The 21,596-nt window shown below is 32.4% G+C and overlaps 2 protein-coding genes across 3 annotated transcripts; both read right to left on the bottom strand.

Annotated features, from left to right (window-relative positions):
• Positions 1-248: 248 nt before the first annotated feature.
• On the bottom strand, positions 249-8,557 carry LOC130449807 (gastrotropin-like). The gene is made up of 4 exons (XM_056787826.1): positions 8,266-8,557; positions 5,025-5,194; positions 731-838; positions 249-402 (listed from the first exon to the last, which is right to left on the bottom strand). The coding sequence occupies exons 1-4, from the start codon at positions 8,330-8,332 to the stop codon at positions 352-354; spliced, it is 396 nt and encodes a 131-aa protein (XP_056643804.1). The 5' UTR covers positions 8,333-8,557; the 3' UTR covers positions 249-351.
• Positions 8,558-11,350: 2,793 nt separating this feature from the next.
• On the bottom strand, positions 11,351-18,689 carry LOC130449499 (uncharacterized). Of its 2 annotated transcripts, XM_056787353.1 has the most exons (4): positions 18,559-18,689; positions 16,539-16,705; positions 12,836-12,943; positions 11,351-11,492 (listed from the first exon to the last, which is right to left on the bottom strand). In XM_056787353.1, exons 1-4 carry the CDS (start codon positions 18,623-18,625, stop codon positions 11,442-11,444), a joined length of 393 nt encoding a protein of 130 aa, XP_056643331.1. In that variant the 5' UTR covers positions 18,626-18,689; the 3' UTR covers positions 11,351-11,441. The 2 variants fall into 2 exon arrangements, with proteins under 2 accessions (XP_056643331.1, XP_056643330.1); XM_056787352.1 differs by having other exon boundaries at positions 11,351-12,943.
• Between the last annotated feature and the right edge of the window lie 2,907 nt (positions 18,690-21,596).

Here is a 21,596-nt window from a genome sequence, read left to right as displayed (position 1 = left end):
ATGATTAATACAATCGAAAGCCTTAGAAAAATGACAAAACGTTGTTGTAGTGGAGTGATGGTTGTTTAGACTGAAGTAAACATTATAACCAATATTCTTTTACCTTCTTCAGGTATTATAATATTTACGAAACACTTCCAGAATATTAAATGACTAACTGAATGATCTTCCATCACTGAGTTATATAGGTGAAGAAAAATTACCTAATAAGGTAATTTTTTCAGCTTCGTTACATTAAAACTTCATTATTTCTGATTGTATCTTTTATTTTTAAATATTTGAGTACAAACAAGTCATCATAGGAAATGGATAACAAATAAATTGCATCATTATTTTAAAAAATGGTTCATTCTATTGTCGTTTGAATATTATTTTGCCTTCGCCTTTGGCGGATTTATGAATCTGAAAAAAAATATATATACAATTTTAAAAAATCAGTGAAGATTTTGGAAATGAATTTGTTTTGAGAGTTAGATTTATGTAGAACCGTTACAGATGTTGTAAAAAACAAAGTTTTTATTTAAAATACATTTAAATATCTGCACGTTTACTGCATTATGTAAAACAATTTCATTCTTGGAAATTGGACAAACTTGTTTTTTTGTGGGAAGCTGTTAATCGTGAGGATGAGCAAAACAAAGCGAATAATTTTTTTTGCTTAATTAATGCCCGCTATTCTAGTTCTTGATGATTCCAATAGGTTTTAAATTAAAATAAACAAAAAACTTACAACTTCTAATCCATTTGCTGATGGTACATATGTTTTAGTTACAGATTTGGAACTTATTGTTGATTTTGAAGAAATGGTGAGGATGTTGCCTTCAAGAGAAGCTAAACTCTGAAAATGAAAATAATTTAATTCCAAATCTTGACTCATAACACTGGTCAACAGTGCCTTTGTTATCCAGATCAAATTTTAGGAAAATATGAATGAGATTTTTTCTAATTTTTCTTTTCATAATTTTATATTACACATCAAAAAATATTTAAAAAAACAGATACGTTCTTGACACTTTTGTTCTAAGAAATTAGGATACATCGAAGTGAATAAAAAAGAAAGTATCGAAAATATATTTTATTTATAAGTAATTGGAATTGATGTTGGTTCTTCTTCTATTCTTCATTTTAAACCCGCTATCTGGCTATGCTGCAATCATTATTGTTTGTGCCAATGAATTTTTACTTCTCAATCTAGAGGCTACCAGTTATGATTCTCGTTTTCGACTACACACACCCGCCCATGAGGAAGCCCGTTCCAAAGGATGCGAAACAGGACATCCCACCACTCCCTGTCATTTCGACAGGTCTTCATCGGGTTTGGCGTCGCAGTTTTACTCTTACTATCCTTCCTGCCCCTCTAATTCTACAAGATTAATGGAGAACTTTTTGATAAATTGACGTATTAAATCAATTTAGCAAATATAAATCTGGAGTAGGTGTAGTCTAAGATATTTGTTTTTTGTTATACAGGGACTCAAGAGTGAGTAGATAAAGTGGAAATAATGCCGTAGCATGAAAAATTTGTCATAAGACCCCGCGTTTCTGAGTTGAAGGCCTTTAAAGTTGTGAAATCAGCAATTTTTAAGTATACCTCTAAATAATTCGAATATTATGAATTTTTAAGGTATGATTACTTATATCCATGTAATGTGTTTGACGTAATCTTGTTGAATCTTTGTTTAAATTGTACCGTAACGATTTTCGTCTGCTCATAATTATAAATTATGGAAATTGATAAAATCGTCTCGTGTGCAACTAGCTTCATCAGTAAACAGTACATTTGTTGGTCCAATAATTCGTTGTTCACCTAGAAACCATCGAGCGTATACCAGTCTTGCTGGATAATCCTCTTTTTGGATGTGAAAAGGGTAAAGAATGTTCTTGGAGAATCATTTTCGTTGATACGTTAAGTTGTAGTGACATTTTGCGAACGCTAGTTGTTGGATCAACTGCAACTAATACATTTAGCTCTAAAGCTGGCCTTCGTATAATCGTTGTTTACCTTCGACACCTTTTTTTGGTAGGACACTTCCTCATATATCATATCATAAAAAATAATGGAAACAAGTTTACTCAATTTATGTAAACAACCTTCTAGCTCCTGACGAGTTACCAGAAGCCAAACCATACATCAATTGCATGTCAGCATATTATTTCAGGAAAGATTGAAAGTAAACTATTATTAACAATTGAGAGATGTCACTAGTGTATAAGAGGACAAGAATTGGCCCAAGAACACTATCTTGTGGTACACCCATGTTGATATCTTTGTCTGAGTTAACATCTTCTTGTTGGGCGAGAGTTTATACAGTTTGGATTTGAGCCTTGGATGCCAAACTTTGTCAAATGCTATAAATACCAATTAAAAAGAAATGAAAATGATACTTAAATTGAAGTAGAAGAAAACGCAATGGAATTAGACAGAGAAATAATTGAAATAAATAAAATAAATAAATAAATAAATAATAAATGAGAAAAGAATATAAATAGACATAAAAATGGATAATGAAATACTAGAGAATAAAATGTTATATTACAGAATCTGAATTAAATTAAAATATTTTGAATATAAATAATCAAAATAATATAATGGACTAAAGAGAACAATGGAATGGATTACGAAATAACTAACAAATAATTTGATAAGAATAATAATAAGATTAGTTTGAAATATTTCAATAGAAAATTTGATGTGACACTAAATGAGAAGTGAATAGAACTATTTTCGAAACAGGGTGGTACCAAAGATCCTTATTTGACATGTTATTAGTATTTATAAGATTAATGATCAATAGGAATTATAATAAGTGAAATACATAAAACAGTTAAGAAACTAGGAAAATTAAAAAAAAAATAATTAGTATTTAATAATGAAATTTATAATTTTTTATTTAACTGAATAAATAGAATAAAATAACACCTACAACTTTACTGTTTTCCACTTAATTTCTTTAAAAAATTAAGAATTATGGTGCTTATTCATAAAACTTCAAATTGAAAAAGAAGTTTTGATGTGAAATAAAATAAGGGTTGCTAATTTCACCCTCCTATAATTAACAGGAATTTTGAGAGAATACTTGTAGTTATTCCTTTGTGAGTGAACGAAAATTACAGATTTTCTTGCTTTACTGAAATTTTATGGAAAATAAGAACTCAATTTTAGTAACCACCTTTTAAGGATGATATCTCGGAAAGGGGTGAGATGAGGAAATTTTGTTATAGCAATGACTCTTTATTTCAAATGACCAATCACCTCTGTATATTAGAATGAATATTTTCAATGAAACAAATTCAAGATAATTTCAAATAACTGAGATCCCGGCTGTTCTGCATACTATGGGGTTTAAGACACAAAAAGTTCGGAGATGCCTAATAATGAATCATTAATAAATTTTATTTCTATTTAGCCGATAACCAGATCCACTTGAGTTATATTAGAGCTAATACTGTATTTTTGATAACTTAAGGTATACGAGGGGGTACCCAAAAATAACCGGAATTATTTTTTAAATGCTATATATTTACAAAACAACCTTATCCCCTTTAAAATACTCTCCATTACATGTAATACATTTGTCCCAGCGGTGTTTCCACTGTTCGAAACATTGTTTGAACTCATCTTTAGAGATGGCTGCAAGCTCCTGTCTCGTTCTTTTCTTGATGTCTTCAATATTTCCAAGTCGCCGTCCTTTCATGCCCCTTTTTATGCGTGGAAACAAGAAAAAGTCGCACGGAGTCAGGTCAGGCGAGTAAGGTGCGTGGGGCAACGGAACCATGTTATTTTTAACCAAAAAATGGCTGAGTGTGCAGTTGAGTTGCATTGGTGGAAGAACCAGTCACCTGTTTGCTGAACCGAGCTCCAAGATATTCCACTGATTTCAGACAGTTGATCAATTGTCTGTCGACGGTCTGTGCGCACGAGCTCTCAAATTCTTTCAACATTTTCATCGACTCGGGCAGTTGATGAACGTCTAGAACGAGGTTTGTCATCAATAAACATGTCGCCATTTTTAAATCGATAAAATCACTCATACACTTGAGTTTTTCTCATAGTATCATCTTTATAAGCAATTTGTAACATTAAAACAGTTTCAGCAGCGTTTTTACCTAGTAGAAAACAAAATTTCACAGCGGCAAGTTGTTCACTTAAATTTGCGAAACGAAGCAGCAGTGAAACAGCACTAGCAAAAACGGTCACTAGTGACGAACAGTACGTGGCAAGTAAACGGCCCGCGCGGCACTGAACTGGCGACTAGTTGCGGTAGGCAGGCTTTAGTGGTAGAAATCAGTACTAAAAAAGCTCCACCCACGGCAATGCTATTCCGATTACTTTTGGGTTATTATTCTGCTTCGACATTAGAGACTTCAGCAGTAACATTGTACTCTACTTCCAATCAAAAAGTTGTAGCTCAGACTTAACGAAAATCTAGTAATATGGTAACGAGCTCTAAACTGAATGCTAGTGCTTTAATTATTTTACTCAATTTCTTCCGAAAATTTCGGTATTAAAGCTGAACCTCGCAATGATCAACGAATCGATGAAAAAATAAATAGAATTTCACAAACAATCGAGATAGACGTTTTTTGACTATTTCTGATGAAATGGTACAAAATTGATGAATTTTTGATATAAATGAGTACGAAATCGAGACAAGAGTGCGAAATTTAGTTAAAGCTTGGAAAAGGTTCAAAATTAATTACGAAGCACGTATTGACGCAAAGGAAAGTGATGCTTACTGTTTGGTGGGATTTGTAAGGAAATTGTTCATCAAGATTAGCTCAAACTTGGACAAACTATTAAACTGTCATCAATTTAAACCACTGAAGGATGCGTTGCTGGTTACTAAACTGCGAAATAATGATGAATAACTAGAATAATGGAATAGGAACAAATCAATTTTAGTGTAGCCCAATAGATATTTTCTTTTACCAGGCAATAAGATATATATATGAATGAGGAATATTGACTAAATATTATGGAACCATTGTATATGGTATTAATCAGTACTTCATTGTGTCCTTACCTTATGTGGATGATCTCCCATCTTTTCATCAAATTCCTTTCCAATTTCAAATTCAATTTTTCTAATATTTCCATCACTCAAAATATGTTTTATTGTAACATTATTACCGTTCACTTGAATCTCCAGTTCCGAATCCTTCTTTCTATTCTGGATTATTTGTTCGCTAACCTCTGTAGTACAAAAAGTAAAATAAGTTAGAATGAATAACATTTTTGGAAGCCACTATATTATCTGCTAAATATTATAAGTAATGAAGAACTCAATCTTTGGGTTTTTAATTTCTATGTGAAGTTTTTAAACTTGAAATCGCAAAAAAGATGTTTTTCTCATCAAACAATATTCGAAACCAAAATAAAAGGTGAAAACTTTGGCAACAGATTGAAAGAGAAGTCTATAAACTGAAAAATATTAACGATAGAATTGAGTTGCTCTTCACCAAACTAACTACTAACTAACTGTAATTCGAAATAATCATATTCTATTCCCAATTTTCCATTGAATTTTGGATATAATTGTCATGTTTCTACATATTTTTATACGACGAACTATTCAGTAATTGAACCCTACATCTTGTGCTTTGTATATGAAGGAGTAGTTAATCTAAAATAAGTAGAATACCTATTATTACAAGGTTTTGACAGACATTATTTAAAATTTAATAGTTGAAAAAGTGAAGTTGGCAATAGAGGTACATAAAGAAGATGAAGCCACGCGATATGCCTTGGTTTCTAAAGGTGTCTAAAGGAATGTAATGCGTCCATAGATATGATCACGTATTCAATGACTGTCAACTATGCCTCATCAAAAACTATACAATCATATTAACCAATCGACAGTAATGGATAAATGCAGAAATTGCGTTTCAACGAAGATCTTTGGTGATCTACAATGATGGGTAGAAATTTGCAAAATTGACATCTAAGGAAATATATGACCCAGGAAGCAAGCTTGCTATCACCTAGCGAAGAAAGCAAGCTAACTCCTTCAATAGGATCACAAACTTTTAAAAGTTTCACAAAAGTCATGGTCCTAAACAAATTGGTAAACGAGAAGGAATCAGAAACATAGTAAGATCCCAGAGTAAGATCCCAGGTCTAAAACAATCGAAGAGATTTTTTCCTTATTCCACTAACGGGTTCCAAAAGATCCTTTTATTAAGAAAAGAGATAGTCAAGAAGGCTTACTGGAGACACTGGACTGGACCCTGTCCGATACATTATCAACTGAAAACATCGGAGAAACTTACTAAACGTCTTTTCGTTTTTGCAAGGACACAAAGAAAGCCGCCTAACATCTCCTCTTTATATGCAAGGCTGCCAATAGACAAAGATACTTACAATCAAGCTTCTAAAAGGCAAAAGAGGTAAGCTGCATAGCATAAGATAAGAATTGAATTGAATTGGAATAGAAGTTCAGTGGGAACGATTGCAATCATAACAAAAAATAACAATCAATATAGAAAAATTCCAAGCTGTTGAAACTATATTCAATAGGATTGGATATCGACGTGACCGTCGGTAATACAGTGCAACAGTGATATTTGTTGACAAATTTCTAAGGAAGTTTTTTCATATTTTAACGGCAAATAGAATATTCTGGATATGATTTTAGTGTCTCCCACATAGGTGATACGCCCTCATGAAGAGGAAGAGATATTAGGTAAACTATTGTAAATTACGTAGATAGTACTTATGAGGCCTTTCTTACAATTATTACATCAGTTAGTACTTATCGAAAAATTCTTCAATCAATCTGAAAATTGCATAAAAACAGTAGTACTTGTAAGCACGAATTCTTTTTCTATTTTTATAAACAATCAAAGATTCTAGTATCCACTACTCAAATTCTGTAGCTTGTATAAAAATTCTCCCTCCCATGTTTGCTTAAATGTGTCTAAATTCAACTTTTCAAGAATAGTAGTAAGTTTTTGTGTTATATCGTATCATCAAGTTCCCACACTTTTGGTATTGGATTTTCACATTCTTCATTGGTTGTTTGTAGTACTTAAGCCGTTCAAATATGTTCCAAATCTGGAACAATTACTTGAAAAGGCTGGATTTTTTGTTTTAAATATTCTAATTCGATTGCAAAAACTTACTTCAGCTACAATAATCAATTTACATTCGCACTATATTTTCCACGTGAACATTTTTTGCACATATTCATTCTTTTGAGTCCATAGGAAATTAAATATTATTATCAGAATAGAAGTCGTTTCCAGTAAATATGCCCTCAAATTATTGCCAAATGCGGTAATTGATGATATCTATTTGATTTCAATTGGCAAGTGATTGTGCATTTTTTTGTATTGTAAAATATTGAGCCTTTAACTAATTCTAAATGTGGAGTAGATGGGTAAAGATCGTACTCCACGTTCCTGTGAGTGAATAGCCATGCATCGATTTTTCTGAAATTAGAGAAGCATGCTTACGAATTAGGCAAACGGATTCAAAGATAAGTAAGAAATGGTCAGACTTTCTAATCCTTTAAAGAAGTCCCGGCTGGGATTTAATAAAAAAGGCTGCAATGTAATTTTTGTAAGATATAACTTTGGTTTTAGAAATATTGAGACATTGAAAAGGTTTGAATCGCATCATGATTTAAGAGTGATTAAGTCATTAGATATGGCTTTGAGATCAGGGTTCCTCCAAGAAAAACTAGTATCGTCTGCAAAAAGACATGTTATACCACTAATATCTAGATAAGCGATATCGTTTATTAACAGAAGAAACAAAATAGGGGTACTCCACATTCTATTGGATTGCAGGGAGACATAGCTGTATCATCCCTTACATGTTGTCTTCTGTTATTAAGAAATGACTTTAGTAACATTACGAGAATTGGCGATAAAGCCTATTAAATTTCATACTTCGTGTATATGATATGCTTTAAGAATTTGAAAATATTTAAAAATTCCTTTTTTATGAGGTATTAATTTCGACTTTATTGTCACTAACTTCTGTTAGTTATACGTTCCAACCATGTGTATCAATATATTGTTCTCTAATTTTTAGTTTGGCACAAGTTTTAATCCATTTAAGTATCGTCGTCAGGAGTGAGTATACATACAAAATTTCGAGCAAAAATATCAGAGGAAACTTATAATATTGATTAACAAAATTTGTTCCATATGAAGAGTTAATTGACTAAATTTTGATGAGAGTTAGTTTCAAATCGATGATTTGAAAGCGTCGATATTTATTATTAATTATAAACAATGAACGTCAAGTGTTTAACTAACCTTGCGAGCGCAAAAAGTCGTCAAAACCTTCATCTTTTACGTGGACGTATTTCCCAGCTAGAGCCATATTGTAAATATGCTTTTAACTATCAAAATCAGCGACTATCACAAATTTAATCTTGTTACAAATCGATATAACTTGAGCAGATTTTTTCTATAGGCTCTGTAAAATACAATGTTGCATTTTTATAAGCAACTACTTATTTGCAGCCGTTTTAAATTTATTTATATGTTAAATATTTGTTGGATAATTACGTTTGCATAAATGGGTTGCTATGCATACTTTATCTTTAATGTTATCTTTTGAATAATTGCTTCAAGCTAAAAATATTCAATTTATGGGTGAAACATTTTTGGTAACGTAGACTACGTGAAAAAACATTTTCCTATTCAAATTACATGCATAAATTTGAGTAAACAATAGTTATTTATGAAATAGGTGCAACAAAATAATTATTTATAGTACTAGACGTAAATTTGGTAAGCAAGACAGTTCAAACACGTCGAGAAATACTTTCTTGGCGAAATGCATATAATTATTTTTTATGTTCATGTGAAAATTGAAGAAATGTACACATTTCTAGAGAATTTATTTCTTAAAAATACAAATAAAAACCGTTGCGCTGACGGTATTTATTTAATCGAGTTCTAAAATTACTTGCGAGGGCACGGATACCATTTCGTGATGGATATTTTCTTTTAATTATGTCAAGGGAGTTAGTTTTTTAGCGCACACTTTAGGTTTGATATAATCCCACAGAAAAAAGTCCATAGGTGTTGAATCGGTACTGCGTGGAGGCTAGTTATATCACCTCTTCTGGAGATCAATTTGCAAAACTCGTGGCAAAGACCTATTGGATGTGTGTGAGCTACTCCGTCTTATTGAACAAAGTTTTTTACTTATAACCATTAAAGAGAGCCTTTAATTCTTCCCGATGACATGTCAGCCAGTACGGCGTTTTTAGGCGAATGTAAGGGTGTCTGAAGTTTGTGGTTTGTATTGGATGCACTCCAGTAGCGAAAATTTTACTTGTTAACGTGTCCATTGACATGATAATGATCTTCATCAGAAAACAAGACGTTGGTGAACGTTGGAAAGCTACGATTCGATCCCGAGAAACGTTTTATAGTGACTAAATTGAAAGAATTTTCTTTTGAGATACTTTGTATTTAGTAATTGATTAGCAGAATTAATTAATATTAGAGTGTTTTGTGAATAATGATGTACGCACGTGTGGTACCCACATACATACCCATTGTTTATTAATATTGAACTTGTTACAATGTACACTAAGGGTGAAAATTTTTTGTCCACAGTATAATATATCCATTAAATTTTCAAAATAATACATTTCAACAAATTTCTCGATCATATTGTCAAGCGAAGGTCACTTTATACGAGGGTATATTTCTATTTTGTCGATGAGTGCGACGAGTTAAAACTTGCCAGTACCGGCTGACTGAATTATTTATTATTCCTCAACTTATTTCCTTGGTGTTTATTATTGTAATTTAGTTTCAGTTAGCCCTGTGAGACGCAGGAAACTTATTTGACATATTTTTAGTCCATACGTTTACGAATCATTTTCGTTTTCGCAAATTCAGAATTCAAAATGGGTAAAATTAAGAAACTATCGGTGGAAATTCGTGCATCAATTTCAAGTCTACATATACTAGGCAAAAGTAACCGCCGAATTAAAAATACCATGCACTACAAGGTGGAAAAATATGCATCTACCAGGAGTTTTGTATTGAACAGTGAACGTGATCGACAACTCACAGGCCTAGAGGTAGAAGCTCAATTCAATGAACCCAGGGATCTGTCATTGAGTACTCCAAAGAAGAAGAGGTTGAGGTTGTAGTGTGCTAAAAAACATGAAAATTGGCCTTATGAAGAATGGGAGAGACTTTTATAGAGTGGTGAGTCAAAGTTTGAGATTGAGGTCTAAAAGAAGTGTTTGTGGGTAGGTTAAAGGTAAAACGCATATCCGATCCATGTGTAATATCGACTGTAAAACAGTCTGGAGGTTCGGTGATGGTTTGGGGATGTTTGTGAGGATGCTGCTAGAGTCCTGGTAGAAACTGAAGAGATTTTGAAGATTGTGAAAAAATATGAAGCATGTTCTAAAATTGTAGGAGCGTTTACTTCAAGTGTTCCTAAACTCTAAAAGCAAAAAATAAAATAATGATATTTACAGTCGAAAAGAAGACCAAAGGATATGGCTATGACGTTAGACCATACGCGGACGTCAGCGATACCAGGTTTGCGAAACCTCTTCTAATTCACAAAGAAAATACAGGTAAAATTACAGAGACGCTGGAGGCTCGGTGATGGTTTGGGGATGTTTGTGAGGAAGCGCGTTTGAAGACCTCGTAGAAACTGAAGAGATTTGCAAAGTTATGAAGAAATATGTAGCATGCTCTGGCCAACGCCCGATAGGAGAAAAACTTATCTTCCAGCATAACAACGAACCCAAACATTCCTTGAAGCTGTGCAAAGAGTATTTGGAAAAATTGAAAAGGAAGAATGTACTGAGAGCATGACTGAAGACCTGGTAAAAACTGAAGAGATTTGCAAGGTTATGAAGAAATATGTGGCATGTTCTGGCCAACGCTTGATGGAAGAAAAATTTATCTTCCAGCATAACAACGATCCCAAACATTCCTTGAAGCTGGGCAAAGAGTATTTGGAAAAATTGGAAAGGAAGAAGGTACTGAAAGTAAAGAAGCAGTTTCCCACTCTCAGGAATATCCTGAAAAACGAATGCAACCAAATAGACAATGATTATTTGTCGAAATTATTTCAGAGAATGCCAAAATTGTGCACGAAAATGATAAAAGTTAAAATGGGTTACATTACAAAATATCAAAAAATCGAATATTAACAATTACAGACTGTAATTTTATTATTATTATATCCATATTTGTTCTTTAATATGAATATGAATAACAAAATGGATCACATTGCTTTTTTGTGTTATCTATCACCCAAACTATAGGGTGGGCAAATACTTGTCACCACTATTTAAAATTTACTGCTTTTAGAGAAAATATAATTGGTTTGCACAATAAAACAAAACTAGACAAGGCTTTATATTTTATTTTAAAATTATATAAAAACAACAATGCATCTGAAACATTATTACATTTATAAATAAATTTTAAACGTGTCGTCTCTATTGCCGTTGATATAATATTTTTCCTTCACCTTTACTGAATTTGTGGATCTAAAAAACAAATTATAATTGATAATAATCATTGAATTTCATTATAGAATTAATCATCATATCAGTAGATTGCATTTTTCGTTGAAGGGAATAAGCAGATAACGTTGTCCTCATGAATTAGGCAAATATTGAAATGCAAGTTGTGTACTATCTGAATAACCATCATTATAATCGTGCAATAGGTGCATCGTCAGTTGTACGATGATTGACGTTAATATGATATTCAGCATCTGACATGTAATGTAATTAATTTTATGAAAATTACACACCAATTTTTCGAGACAATGCAGCAAGTGTTCGACTGGGACCTCCTACAACACCCTTGGTACATTAGTTTGAACGTTCTCAATCGATTGAAAATACGTTATTTACACTACGTGTTCCATTTTAGGAACGTGTTAGTGCATTTTAGCACCTCGAACGATCTTTCTTATCGCGTTTCGTCTTCCACGATTTCAAGGCCTACCTTAAGCATTTTATGTCGATCAAATTCTTGTCCGAAGTTCACAGAGTCGTCACTAAACACTTTCAATACTTTACCGTAAGTTTCAGTCGTTAAATCGTCGAATTTCGTACAATATATGATAGTGAAATGTTTCTCGAGATAGGCAAAGATTTATACATCGCACCCTCTCGAGAACCATCTATTTTAATACGGTTTTTACTCATTCCCTTTCATCTATAAACACCAATACCTCTTCTTTTTTATTCCTCTCTTGGTTTGGTTTTATTAACCTCAATTTTTTATTAGAGGATAACTCAAATAAGGAAAATTAGGTTGTAATCAGAAACCAGTACAACTCTAAGGATCTTTCATCATTAAATTCAATACCTTTGTAAATCTTTCTATAGGTTGTTTGAAAGGGAGGCGACCCCGTTCCTATGATAAGTCGAAAACATTTTAAACACTTACTTTAAGTGATTTATTTTATGTTCTTGGTCTTTATTTTCATTTTCTTTTTGTGATTTTTTATTTAATTGATAACTTTGTCAATACTTCATATGATCATCGATATTCAATTACAATAACAAGTAACTAACCCCCTTGCATGATAGTTAGATATAAAAACAAATTCATGGGAAGTATGAGCTTTCAAAACATTTTCGTATAAAATTCCACTATAATTTTGAGAGTATTTTCGAAATCATTTTAAAAAATGTTTCTTCATCGCCCTTTATTCTAAAAACGTGGTTATATTTTATTGAAACACCCTTTATAATAAGATTGTCGATTCGTTTCATAGGTTCATTACAGAAAACTGTCCTTATGTACATCTTGTTTAACCCCACAAATAAATCATTTTGATAATTAAGAGTATCTTTAAAATATTTGGATGACTTACAACTTCTATTCCAGAAGATGATGGTGTATATATTCTGGTCATACCTCCCGTGCCTTCTGTTGACTTTGAAGTAATTGTGAGAACGTTTCCTTCAAGTGTTCCTAAATTCTAAAAGCAAAAAATACAATGATGATATTTACATTCAAAAAAAAAGACCAAAGAAAGTTTTCAGAATATGGTTATGGACAGTGGAGGCGTTAGACCACACGTGGACGTCGGCGATGTCAGGTTCACGAAGCCTCTTTAAATTCCCAGTAAAAAAACGCGTTGAATTACATGAGCCGAATTATGAAGATTTTTATTATTGTAATCAATCGACAAAAGTTATTTACGAAAATAGAAACAAAAACGAATGAACTTTTAGGCTTTTAGTATTAATAAATTTTTCGTTCAATTGACAGAACGAATAATACAGCTAATCTGTTATGGATTTTAGTGCTTCTAGAGTAGATGCTAATCGATTTTAACTTTGAGGAGCTTCTTTCAGCGCAAGCTCACCGAGACTCTGAGCATTATTCTAATTGTTATGGAAACATTTGGATTTGACGAAGACTTCAAATAATTTGGATCATAAATGAAATCGACATATTCACAGACGTTTAGACCATCCTTAATTCGTTTTATTATGAAGGTGAAACTGTATCAGAAATTTGAGTGAAATATTCATGCGACTCTGAAGCTAGTTCTGTTTCGGAAACTGAAGTTTCGTCAGATAACTCTGAAGCAGTGATGCTTGAAGAAGGTTTCTTAAGGAATTTCGTCAAATAGGAACTCAAAGTTTAGATATAGACACTTCATATTTTCTTTTTCATTCTGAAGTACTGGATTTGTGTCTGTAGCGGTTCCTCCAGATTTTTTTATTAAATGTTTGCAAGTATAGTACTTTAACTAAACTTAGAGTAGGTATACTCAAAGTTATAAGGGGTAAGTCATAAAGGGGATATCAAACCAAAAAATAGTGAATAACTTTTCTTTTTGTAGTTTTCGAAAATCACGAGAATATTTCTCATTCTTTACACAAAGTTATCATACACATTTCTGTATTAATGAAAAAATATTTTGAAAAAACTCTAAAATTTTTATTTTGTTCAATTTAAAATTAATATCGTGCGTTAAAGTTATCTGAATTTTGAATTTTGTTTAAAAAAAACATTCTTTAACAGCAAAGAGTTTGAGAAAAAGACTGAACAGGTTAAAAACTAAGTATCTGTACACTTCATTATTCTATTTTTATAACATATTTATGTATAAATAATTATATATTATTTATAACTTATAAAAATGATAACATCCTTGATTAAATTTCATTGAAATAATTATGTTAAAGTAGTTAAAAAATTGATATTGACTCACTTTACAAACATGCGATAAATCACGATAGAACCACAACACTTTTATATAGTCAGACTTTTGCGCATGCGAGTTTTCGAGTCTGATACTTAGCACATACACCGCGGGTGCCGTTTATGCTCACAGAAGAATGAGATAACTAAATGATATGGGGAATCCCCGCACAAAATTGCATTACCTTGATTTCATAGTGTTGCCAGACAGGCGACTCTGGATATGTACTATCAATAGCCAATAATAGAGGTTTTTGACAGATTGCATTCACACGTCATTTTTTATGGAATAAATAGACGAACAGTAAACGACTAGAATGACAATTAATTGAAGTGTTTGACAGATTACATTCACACGTCATTTTTTATGGGAATAAATAGACGAACAGTAAACGACTAGAATGACAATTAATTGAAGTATTTGACAGATTACATTCCCACGTCATTTTTTATGGGAATAAATAGACGAACAGTAAACGAGTAGAATGACAATTGATTGAAGTTTTTGACAGATTACACTCACACGTCATTTTTTATGGAATAAATAGACGAACATTAAACGACTAGAATGACAATTAATTGAAGTATTTGACAGATTACATTCACACGTCATTTTTTATGGGAATAAATAGACGAACAGTAAACGACTAGAATGACAATTAATTGAAGTATTTGACAGATTACATTCACACGTCATTTTTTATGGGAATAAATAGACAAGCAGTAAACGTCTGGAATGACAATTAATTGAAGTTTTTGACAGATTACACTCACACGTCATTTTTATGGGAATAGCAGTAAACGACTAGAATGGAGTTTGTTTTTTCATACAGTAAGTTCAAGTAGAAAGTTTTTCCGGTGCGATTATCTCCAGAAAAACCCAGACTAGGTCAAGGTTTTTGCGAGGTGCCGAAATCGCCACTAATTATGGGGAGTAACTATTGCTAATAACATTCACGTTAATGTTATATCAAAAATTAGTAGAGAAACAACTATCAAAAAATATACAGAGTGTGTTATTTGAAAACATAAGTATCTTTATGTCGTGAAATCATTTGGTATACATACAGTTAATTTCGTAAAAGTTTTGTATGCATTATTTCCTGATATAAAATATGATCCCTAGTCTATACCACTAGTTTACAAAATTTAACTTTTTGTCTGTTCAGAGATTGTAGAAAAGTTATATGAGTTGATGAAAAACACCTATTTCAAGTATTTTGGGATGTTCTTAGATGAAAATGAGAAGTTTTGAGCTCCCAATAGTGTTTTTAATTCATTTGTTGAATAGTTACGATTATTGGAAAGTGAAAAAAAAAAAAATTACCTTTAAATTTCGAAAGCCGACTATTCGGTAAAACGTAATAGGTTTGTTCAATCCCGAATTTTGTTTAATAAAAGGGTAAACGTGAGCTTAGTTATTCGAAATCTTTCAAAAAAATCGTCGTATGTTTCCAAATAATTTTTTTTATGTCAATATATCGTCTTCGGACGAAGATATTTCGTCCGGATGAGCTTGAGCTCGTACTTAATGTACTCATAAATCTTTTATTTTCTTAAAATTATTAAAAGGACGCCTGTGGCAGCTTAGAATTCAAATATACCTTATGTTTGTATTTGATGTTTGCCGCTAATTGAAATTTTAATGTGCTGAAGTGAAATATTTCCGATTTTACCTTAAAATTCAAATTAAAAGAACATATAGGCTAAATGCCAATTATGAAACGCGCGACTTAATTGAATGGGAACTTCAAATTTAAAATTTTGTTTAAATATATTATGAAACCAGCCCTAAATACAATAATGTTCTGAAATACAAACAAGCTTCACGTAGTTTTTTATTGACAGTCTCTTAAACCATTCAATGTAGTTCAGTACTACCTTAGGACTTGAGAGCTTCTAAGATGTAGATGTATTTGTTTCTGTCCTTTGGTTCATTACGTGTTAAGCATAGGCTCCTATTGGATGAATCTCTACTGGAAGATTTTAATTAAGGGGGGCCGAACTTAAGAGAGTCTTCCATTCGCTTTTATCTCTTCTGTATATCATCTACAACTGCACATCCGATATTATATTCCTAGGACAAATTTACCAACAACAAACGAAAGCAAGAAAGTCAGTAACAGAAATCGATGCATTACTGTTTTTGTAGAGACTCCCGTTGTCATTGTTCCCAATTCCAGAAATGAAAATTCACTGTACCGGAGTATTGAACAATTGAAGAATAGATAAACAGAAATAATGGATATGGCAACGTTTAAGATGAACGAAAACTTGAAAAAGCTCAAGGTTTGATAAGATATTTTCAAAATGTGTAGTAGTTGAATGAGAATTGAATTTTTTTGTCATTTAACCCTCACCTTGTTTGAATTAGGTCCCATTTTCTCTTCAAATTCCTTTCCTATTTCGAATTCTGTTTTCCTAGTTCTTCCATCGCTAAAAGTGGTTGTCAAAGTGACATCGTTGTCTTTTACAACAATCTCTAATGTCGATCCCTCAAATTTCATAGGGCCTTTTCCATCTCCGCCTATAATAATGAAAGATCTATAAGAATAAGCTTTGTGACATAAAATTCCTCTTGAGTCCTTGAGTGAAATTAAGCGCTTAATAAATTTGGTAATATATATAATGCATAAAGTGGAAAAATAAGATAGTATCCTGACAAATATCCGTTATGAATTTGGTTCAAAACGCTCTGTCGCTGTAACTCTTATCGTTCAATCAACTGCTTTTCCTCAATCAGTTTCATAATGATTCCTATCAGGTTCCTTTGCTCTTTTATTTTGTCGTCTCTGGACCCATTTTATCGTTCCATTAGCTCTTCTTGAATCGTCTTTTTCCGTAGCTTCTATTTTATTCATTAGCTGCTCTTTTCCCACGTTTCTGATCCATCGTGCTCCTAATTATTGCATTGAAGATTCTTAGTTATCGTTCTTTTCCTATTCCAGTATTCCATTTAGTGATTGAGTTATTGGTCTTGCTCTGTTTAATCTACATTTTATGTCTTTATCATCTGTTTCTTCTTGGTTGAATATAACTCCTATATATTCATACTTCTCACGTATCAGTATAATTTTGTAGTTTTCTATTTGTGTTTGAACACAAGTAAGTTCGGACTTCCTAAAGGTGAAAAAGCTCTAGAAAGGACATAGATATAATACTAAACCTCAAAAAACAAAGACACTATTAAATTTGAAGATAATGATACCAATCGTGTTATATCGTTGGAAATTGTAGGTCATTACAAATATAAAAGGGAGAGATATTTGAAGACGAAAGCTAGGGGATGGGTAATGGAGAATATTAACTAACCCAATAAGTTGTTTGACTAGCTAAGAGAAATACATTTTTTTGCAAAAATACTCCTAACAAAACAATATACTGAATTTGCATCAATATGATAGATATTAAATATTCATCAGTTGGCTGATATTATGAATTAGTCTAAACTGAATCGAGATATTCTCCCTATACATCCGATTAAACCTGAATGGGCTTCAAAATGTAGTTGAAATTAGGGCTTACTCCAAGTTTACAGTTAATCAACAAAGTGTCTTTCAACGTACGGCAATTTTTCACTGTCGTCCCTGTGGTCAGAACGTTGAATTTACCAACTACTTGGGGCAGCAATCTCGAGTAACTCGATTCTTTATCTGTTTCAATAACCTACAGGGGTTGAGACTGAGATTCCTAAGAATCCAAAACTAACAAAGACCTATTGTATTGTGGGACACAGCAGCAGCAATAGACACTTGACGACGTTAGATTTGGTAGATTTTGCAATGTAGAGGACGAAACCTCTTTTCACACTCTGTTGAAATGGAGGTGAGGATGTAGGATATCTGGATCTGTATAGAATAAAAAATGAAGATTTGCAGTACCTAGAGCCATCTCACATCCTAAGGGGACTGGGATTAATAGATCAACTGAAAATACTAAGCATCTACAATACCACAGCAAGAAAAGGGGATAGATCCTTTGAGTTGTAATATATATTATATCCTTGACTATCCAAACATGCAACCGGACTCTCAGGAGAATTCTTTTTGCAATAGATAAATGTCACTACAATCCTGGTATCCTCTATGGAATGTCCAAAGATTGGATTGAATCTACATTTCCCGAAGACAGAAGTCGATCACTGGATTCTCTAGTTGATATCAGCTACTGAGGGAGCCCACTTTTCAGGTATTATAACGGAGTCTCTAATGCAAACTGAAGATATCAGTCAGCGCAGCTGTTTGATTTATGTCTTTAACATGCTTCAGTTTAGTTAAGTTTACAAAAATCGATTTAATTGGATATATGATAAGTGCGTAAAATCAAGATTAGTTAATGTAAAAATATACAATATTTATTGAATAAATTATATGAACTAACCTGCTCTCGGTTGAATATTTTCAAAACCTTCATCTTTAACATATTTGTATTTTCCGCTGAGGGCCATATCGGTAATAATTATAAACTTCAATTTAAAATAACTGTAGACATGAACTTGAGAACCTTTTATATTGAATTTATATCAATTTGAATAAGCATTTTACCTACATTGTTTGAAGTGATTACATTTTTTCGTTATCTAAAAAAACTAACATGACAAAATTGTGCATTGTTTGAATCAGCAAATTTCTGTTTGATATCGGATCAGTATCAATCTAGATCAAATATAATATAAATAACTTGAAAAATGAATGATTCGATTTCAAGGTTGCATAACCAGCTTATTAATATCAAGTTAATGATGAAGATATTTTATATGGACTTGAAAATTTTTTTTATTTAAACATACATAACCTTGCATCAACTACTAAGAGTTATTAGCAGAGAAGACATTCACAATAAAGTAGTATAATTCATAATAATGAAACGTTAGATTTTAAATATCAAATTGGTGTTTTTAAGTTATCATCGTTTCCGGATGAAGAGAGAATTGATTTCAAATTTCTTCCTAGCTTGTAGCGTCTTCTGTCTTCTTCATTTTGAGGACATTAGTAGATGCTTCACTGTGTGACTGGTTTCGATGTCGTTTTCGACAAATATTTCTACTCCGCCGCTAGAAAAAGCGGTGACTCTGTTGCATTATTTTGGGTTTGGGTTTGTTAAAGGATCCATACATATATACAGTACAATCTGTACACTATTGAAAGCCGGATTGTTGAAATATTCGGATTATAGTGAAAAAGACGTAGATAATGGATAAAATAAAGCATTTCGTAGAGGGAATGAATATATGTAATGTATTAAATTAACATGTACATATGTATGTAATTACATAGTTTTAAAATAATCCTTAATTGAGGTCTGCTTTTGTGCAACAAATCAAAGCATTTTCTGATTTAACTCTTACTGTTGTAGTAGTCGGTGGCTCCTATATTTCTACAAAGCTTTCTTCTTCTTGTACTGCTTCAGATACAATGTTTTCATTTGTCATCATTTGCTCTGCTTCTTCGATTCCTTTACTAGCCAATTAATTTTTCTTCTGTATCTAATATATTTAATCTGCAATATGCAGATTATATTCAGGATCCCATTCATCTATTTCTTCTGTATCTGATACATCATTCTTTGTAGGCCATAACTTTTTCCAAGGAGATTGGATTAAGTTAGATGAGACAGACTTCCAAGCATCAGCGAGAGAGAATACAACATCCTTTCAAGCTCAATCCATTAAGGAACTGCGTTATTTCGATCCTTGAAGTGTGAGTGTGTAATTTGTTGGTTGCAAATTGGTTTAGATATTTCCATCACTTGATTTTAGTTCATTTGGGTGGCTTGCAGCATTTTCAAGTACGATTAAAGATTTTAGGGCAGACTGGCAGAAAAATATTCTTGAAAGCTCTGGGATTTTTTGCTTTACCAATCACCAACAAATCCAATTTGAACACGGCATTAATGTGATTCTATCTTTACTCACTTTACGACCTGGTGCACTTGCTTCTTTAGAAGACAGGAATGTTCTATTTGGCAACAATCTCCAGAATAGACCATTCTCGTCTAACGTTGTAGATTTGATCAGAAAGAAGATTCAGTTTTTCTACTTTGTTTTTAGAATGCTGGATAAATGACTGTACTGCAGATTTGTCGCTTGATAATTTCTCACTCGATATGGTTAATAGACGGATACCAAATCGCTTTTTAAATGTATCTAGCCAACAATCGCTGGCACGAAAATCATCTCTGTGGGTAATTGTTTTATAAAATTCGATTGCTTTGGCTTACTCCAGATATAGAAGTGTGTTTAGAATGCCGTTGTATGAACCACATGAAGAGAGCGTTTTCCATTTTTGTACAATTGCCAACTTTTAGAGTTTTATGCTTTCCTGGCCCCGATTCCATTGTCTTTGCGTGGTCTACTATCTTTTGCTTTTTTTCTTAATATCGTATATAGTAGCACGACAAATCACAAACATTGGATGCTCCAAACGACGTCGTTTGGTAGCAAAAATTAAATGTGTCTTACGCAAAAATAATTTTGATTCATTTGAAATGCCAGAAAGAAGGAATTTCAAAGTTTCAGGTGGAGTAGGGAGTGGTGATAATACAACTTTTCCTGATGCCCAACACATGCCAGGTGTTTCATCGCGAAATTTTATCGCCTGACAATAATTGCATATTTTGTCCATCATACCAATAATAACTTTGGAATCAGCCGAGTAATTGATGTCTAGTTCATACATAAATGACGAACAAATGATCCCACGTGGTTGGTTCGATGATTTTCTCGGTTTTGTTCTCTATATGAATCTATGTGTTGTTGACGTGCCACCCTCGTTCTCAATTCAATTTTCTTGTCGACGATTATCACGTTGTTCTCGTGCCCGAATTTCAGCTGTGCGAATTCTTTGATCTGCATTTCTTTCTGCTCTCTGTTCGATTGATTCATGAGCTCTTTCAACACGAGCACATCGAATCTTCTTGCTACGGACATTAAGGTTGGATTTTTTTGGTGGCATTTTACTAATAATAGTAATTGAATTTTCAATGTGAAAGAATTTCGAAATGTACGAATCTATTTTTAGCATATCATCTGAAATTTTGGGAACGTTGACAGATTTTCAGTTCGTCTTCTGGAGATGCTGATGTAGGAGACAAAACAATTTACTAAATAGGTTGAAACCCAGTATTAATAGGAAGCTAAAAAGTTAAATCAGTTGAATTTTGAAAATACCAAAAGAACTACTTAGCCAGTGTTTCCAATTTTATTAATAGGAATATTAGAATTACATTTTGGGGGAAATTACTATATTTCATTTTTTTTCTTAAGAAACTCCCTATTTTGAACGTATAAAAACGACGAATAAAGTGAAACATTTTCTAGCATACGAAGATATGAAAATCGTTTTTGTCTCTTCATCAGTCTTTTCCTCAGCTTTTGTTCAATAGAATGTTCCAAATTATAGGTTTTATAAAAACAAGAA

The sequence above is a fragment of the Diorhabda sublineata genome, chromosome 10 (assembly GCF_026230105.1).
Source record: "Diorhabda sublineata isolate icDioSubl1.1 chromosome 10, icDioSubl1.1, whole genome shotgun sequence".
NCBI classification, from domain to species: domain Eukaryota; kingdom Metazoa; phylum Arthropoda; class Insecta; order Coleoptera; family Chrysomelidae; genus Diorhabda; species Diorhabda sublineata.
Note: the sequence above shows the minus strand (reverse complement) of the source record. Positions and strands in the feature narration are given on the sequence as shown.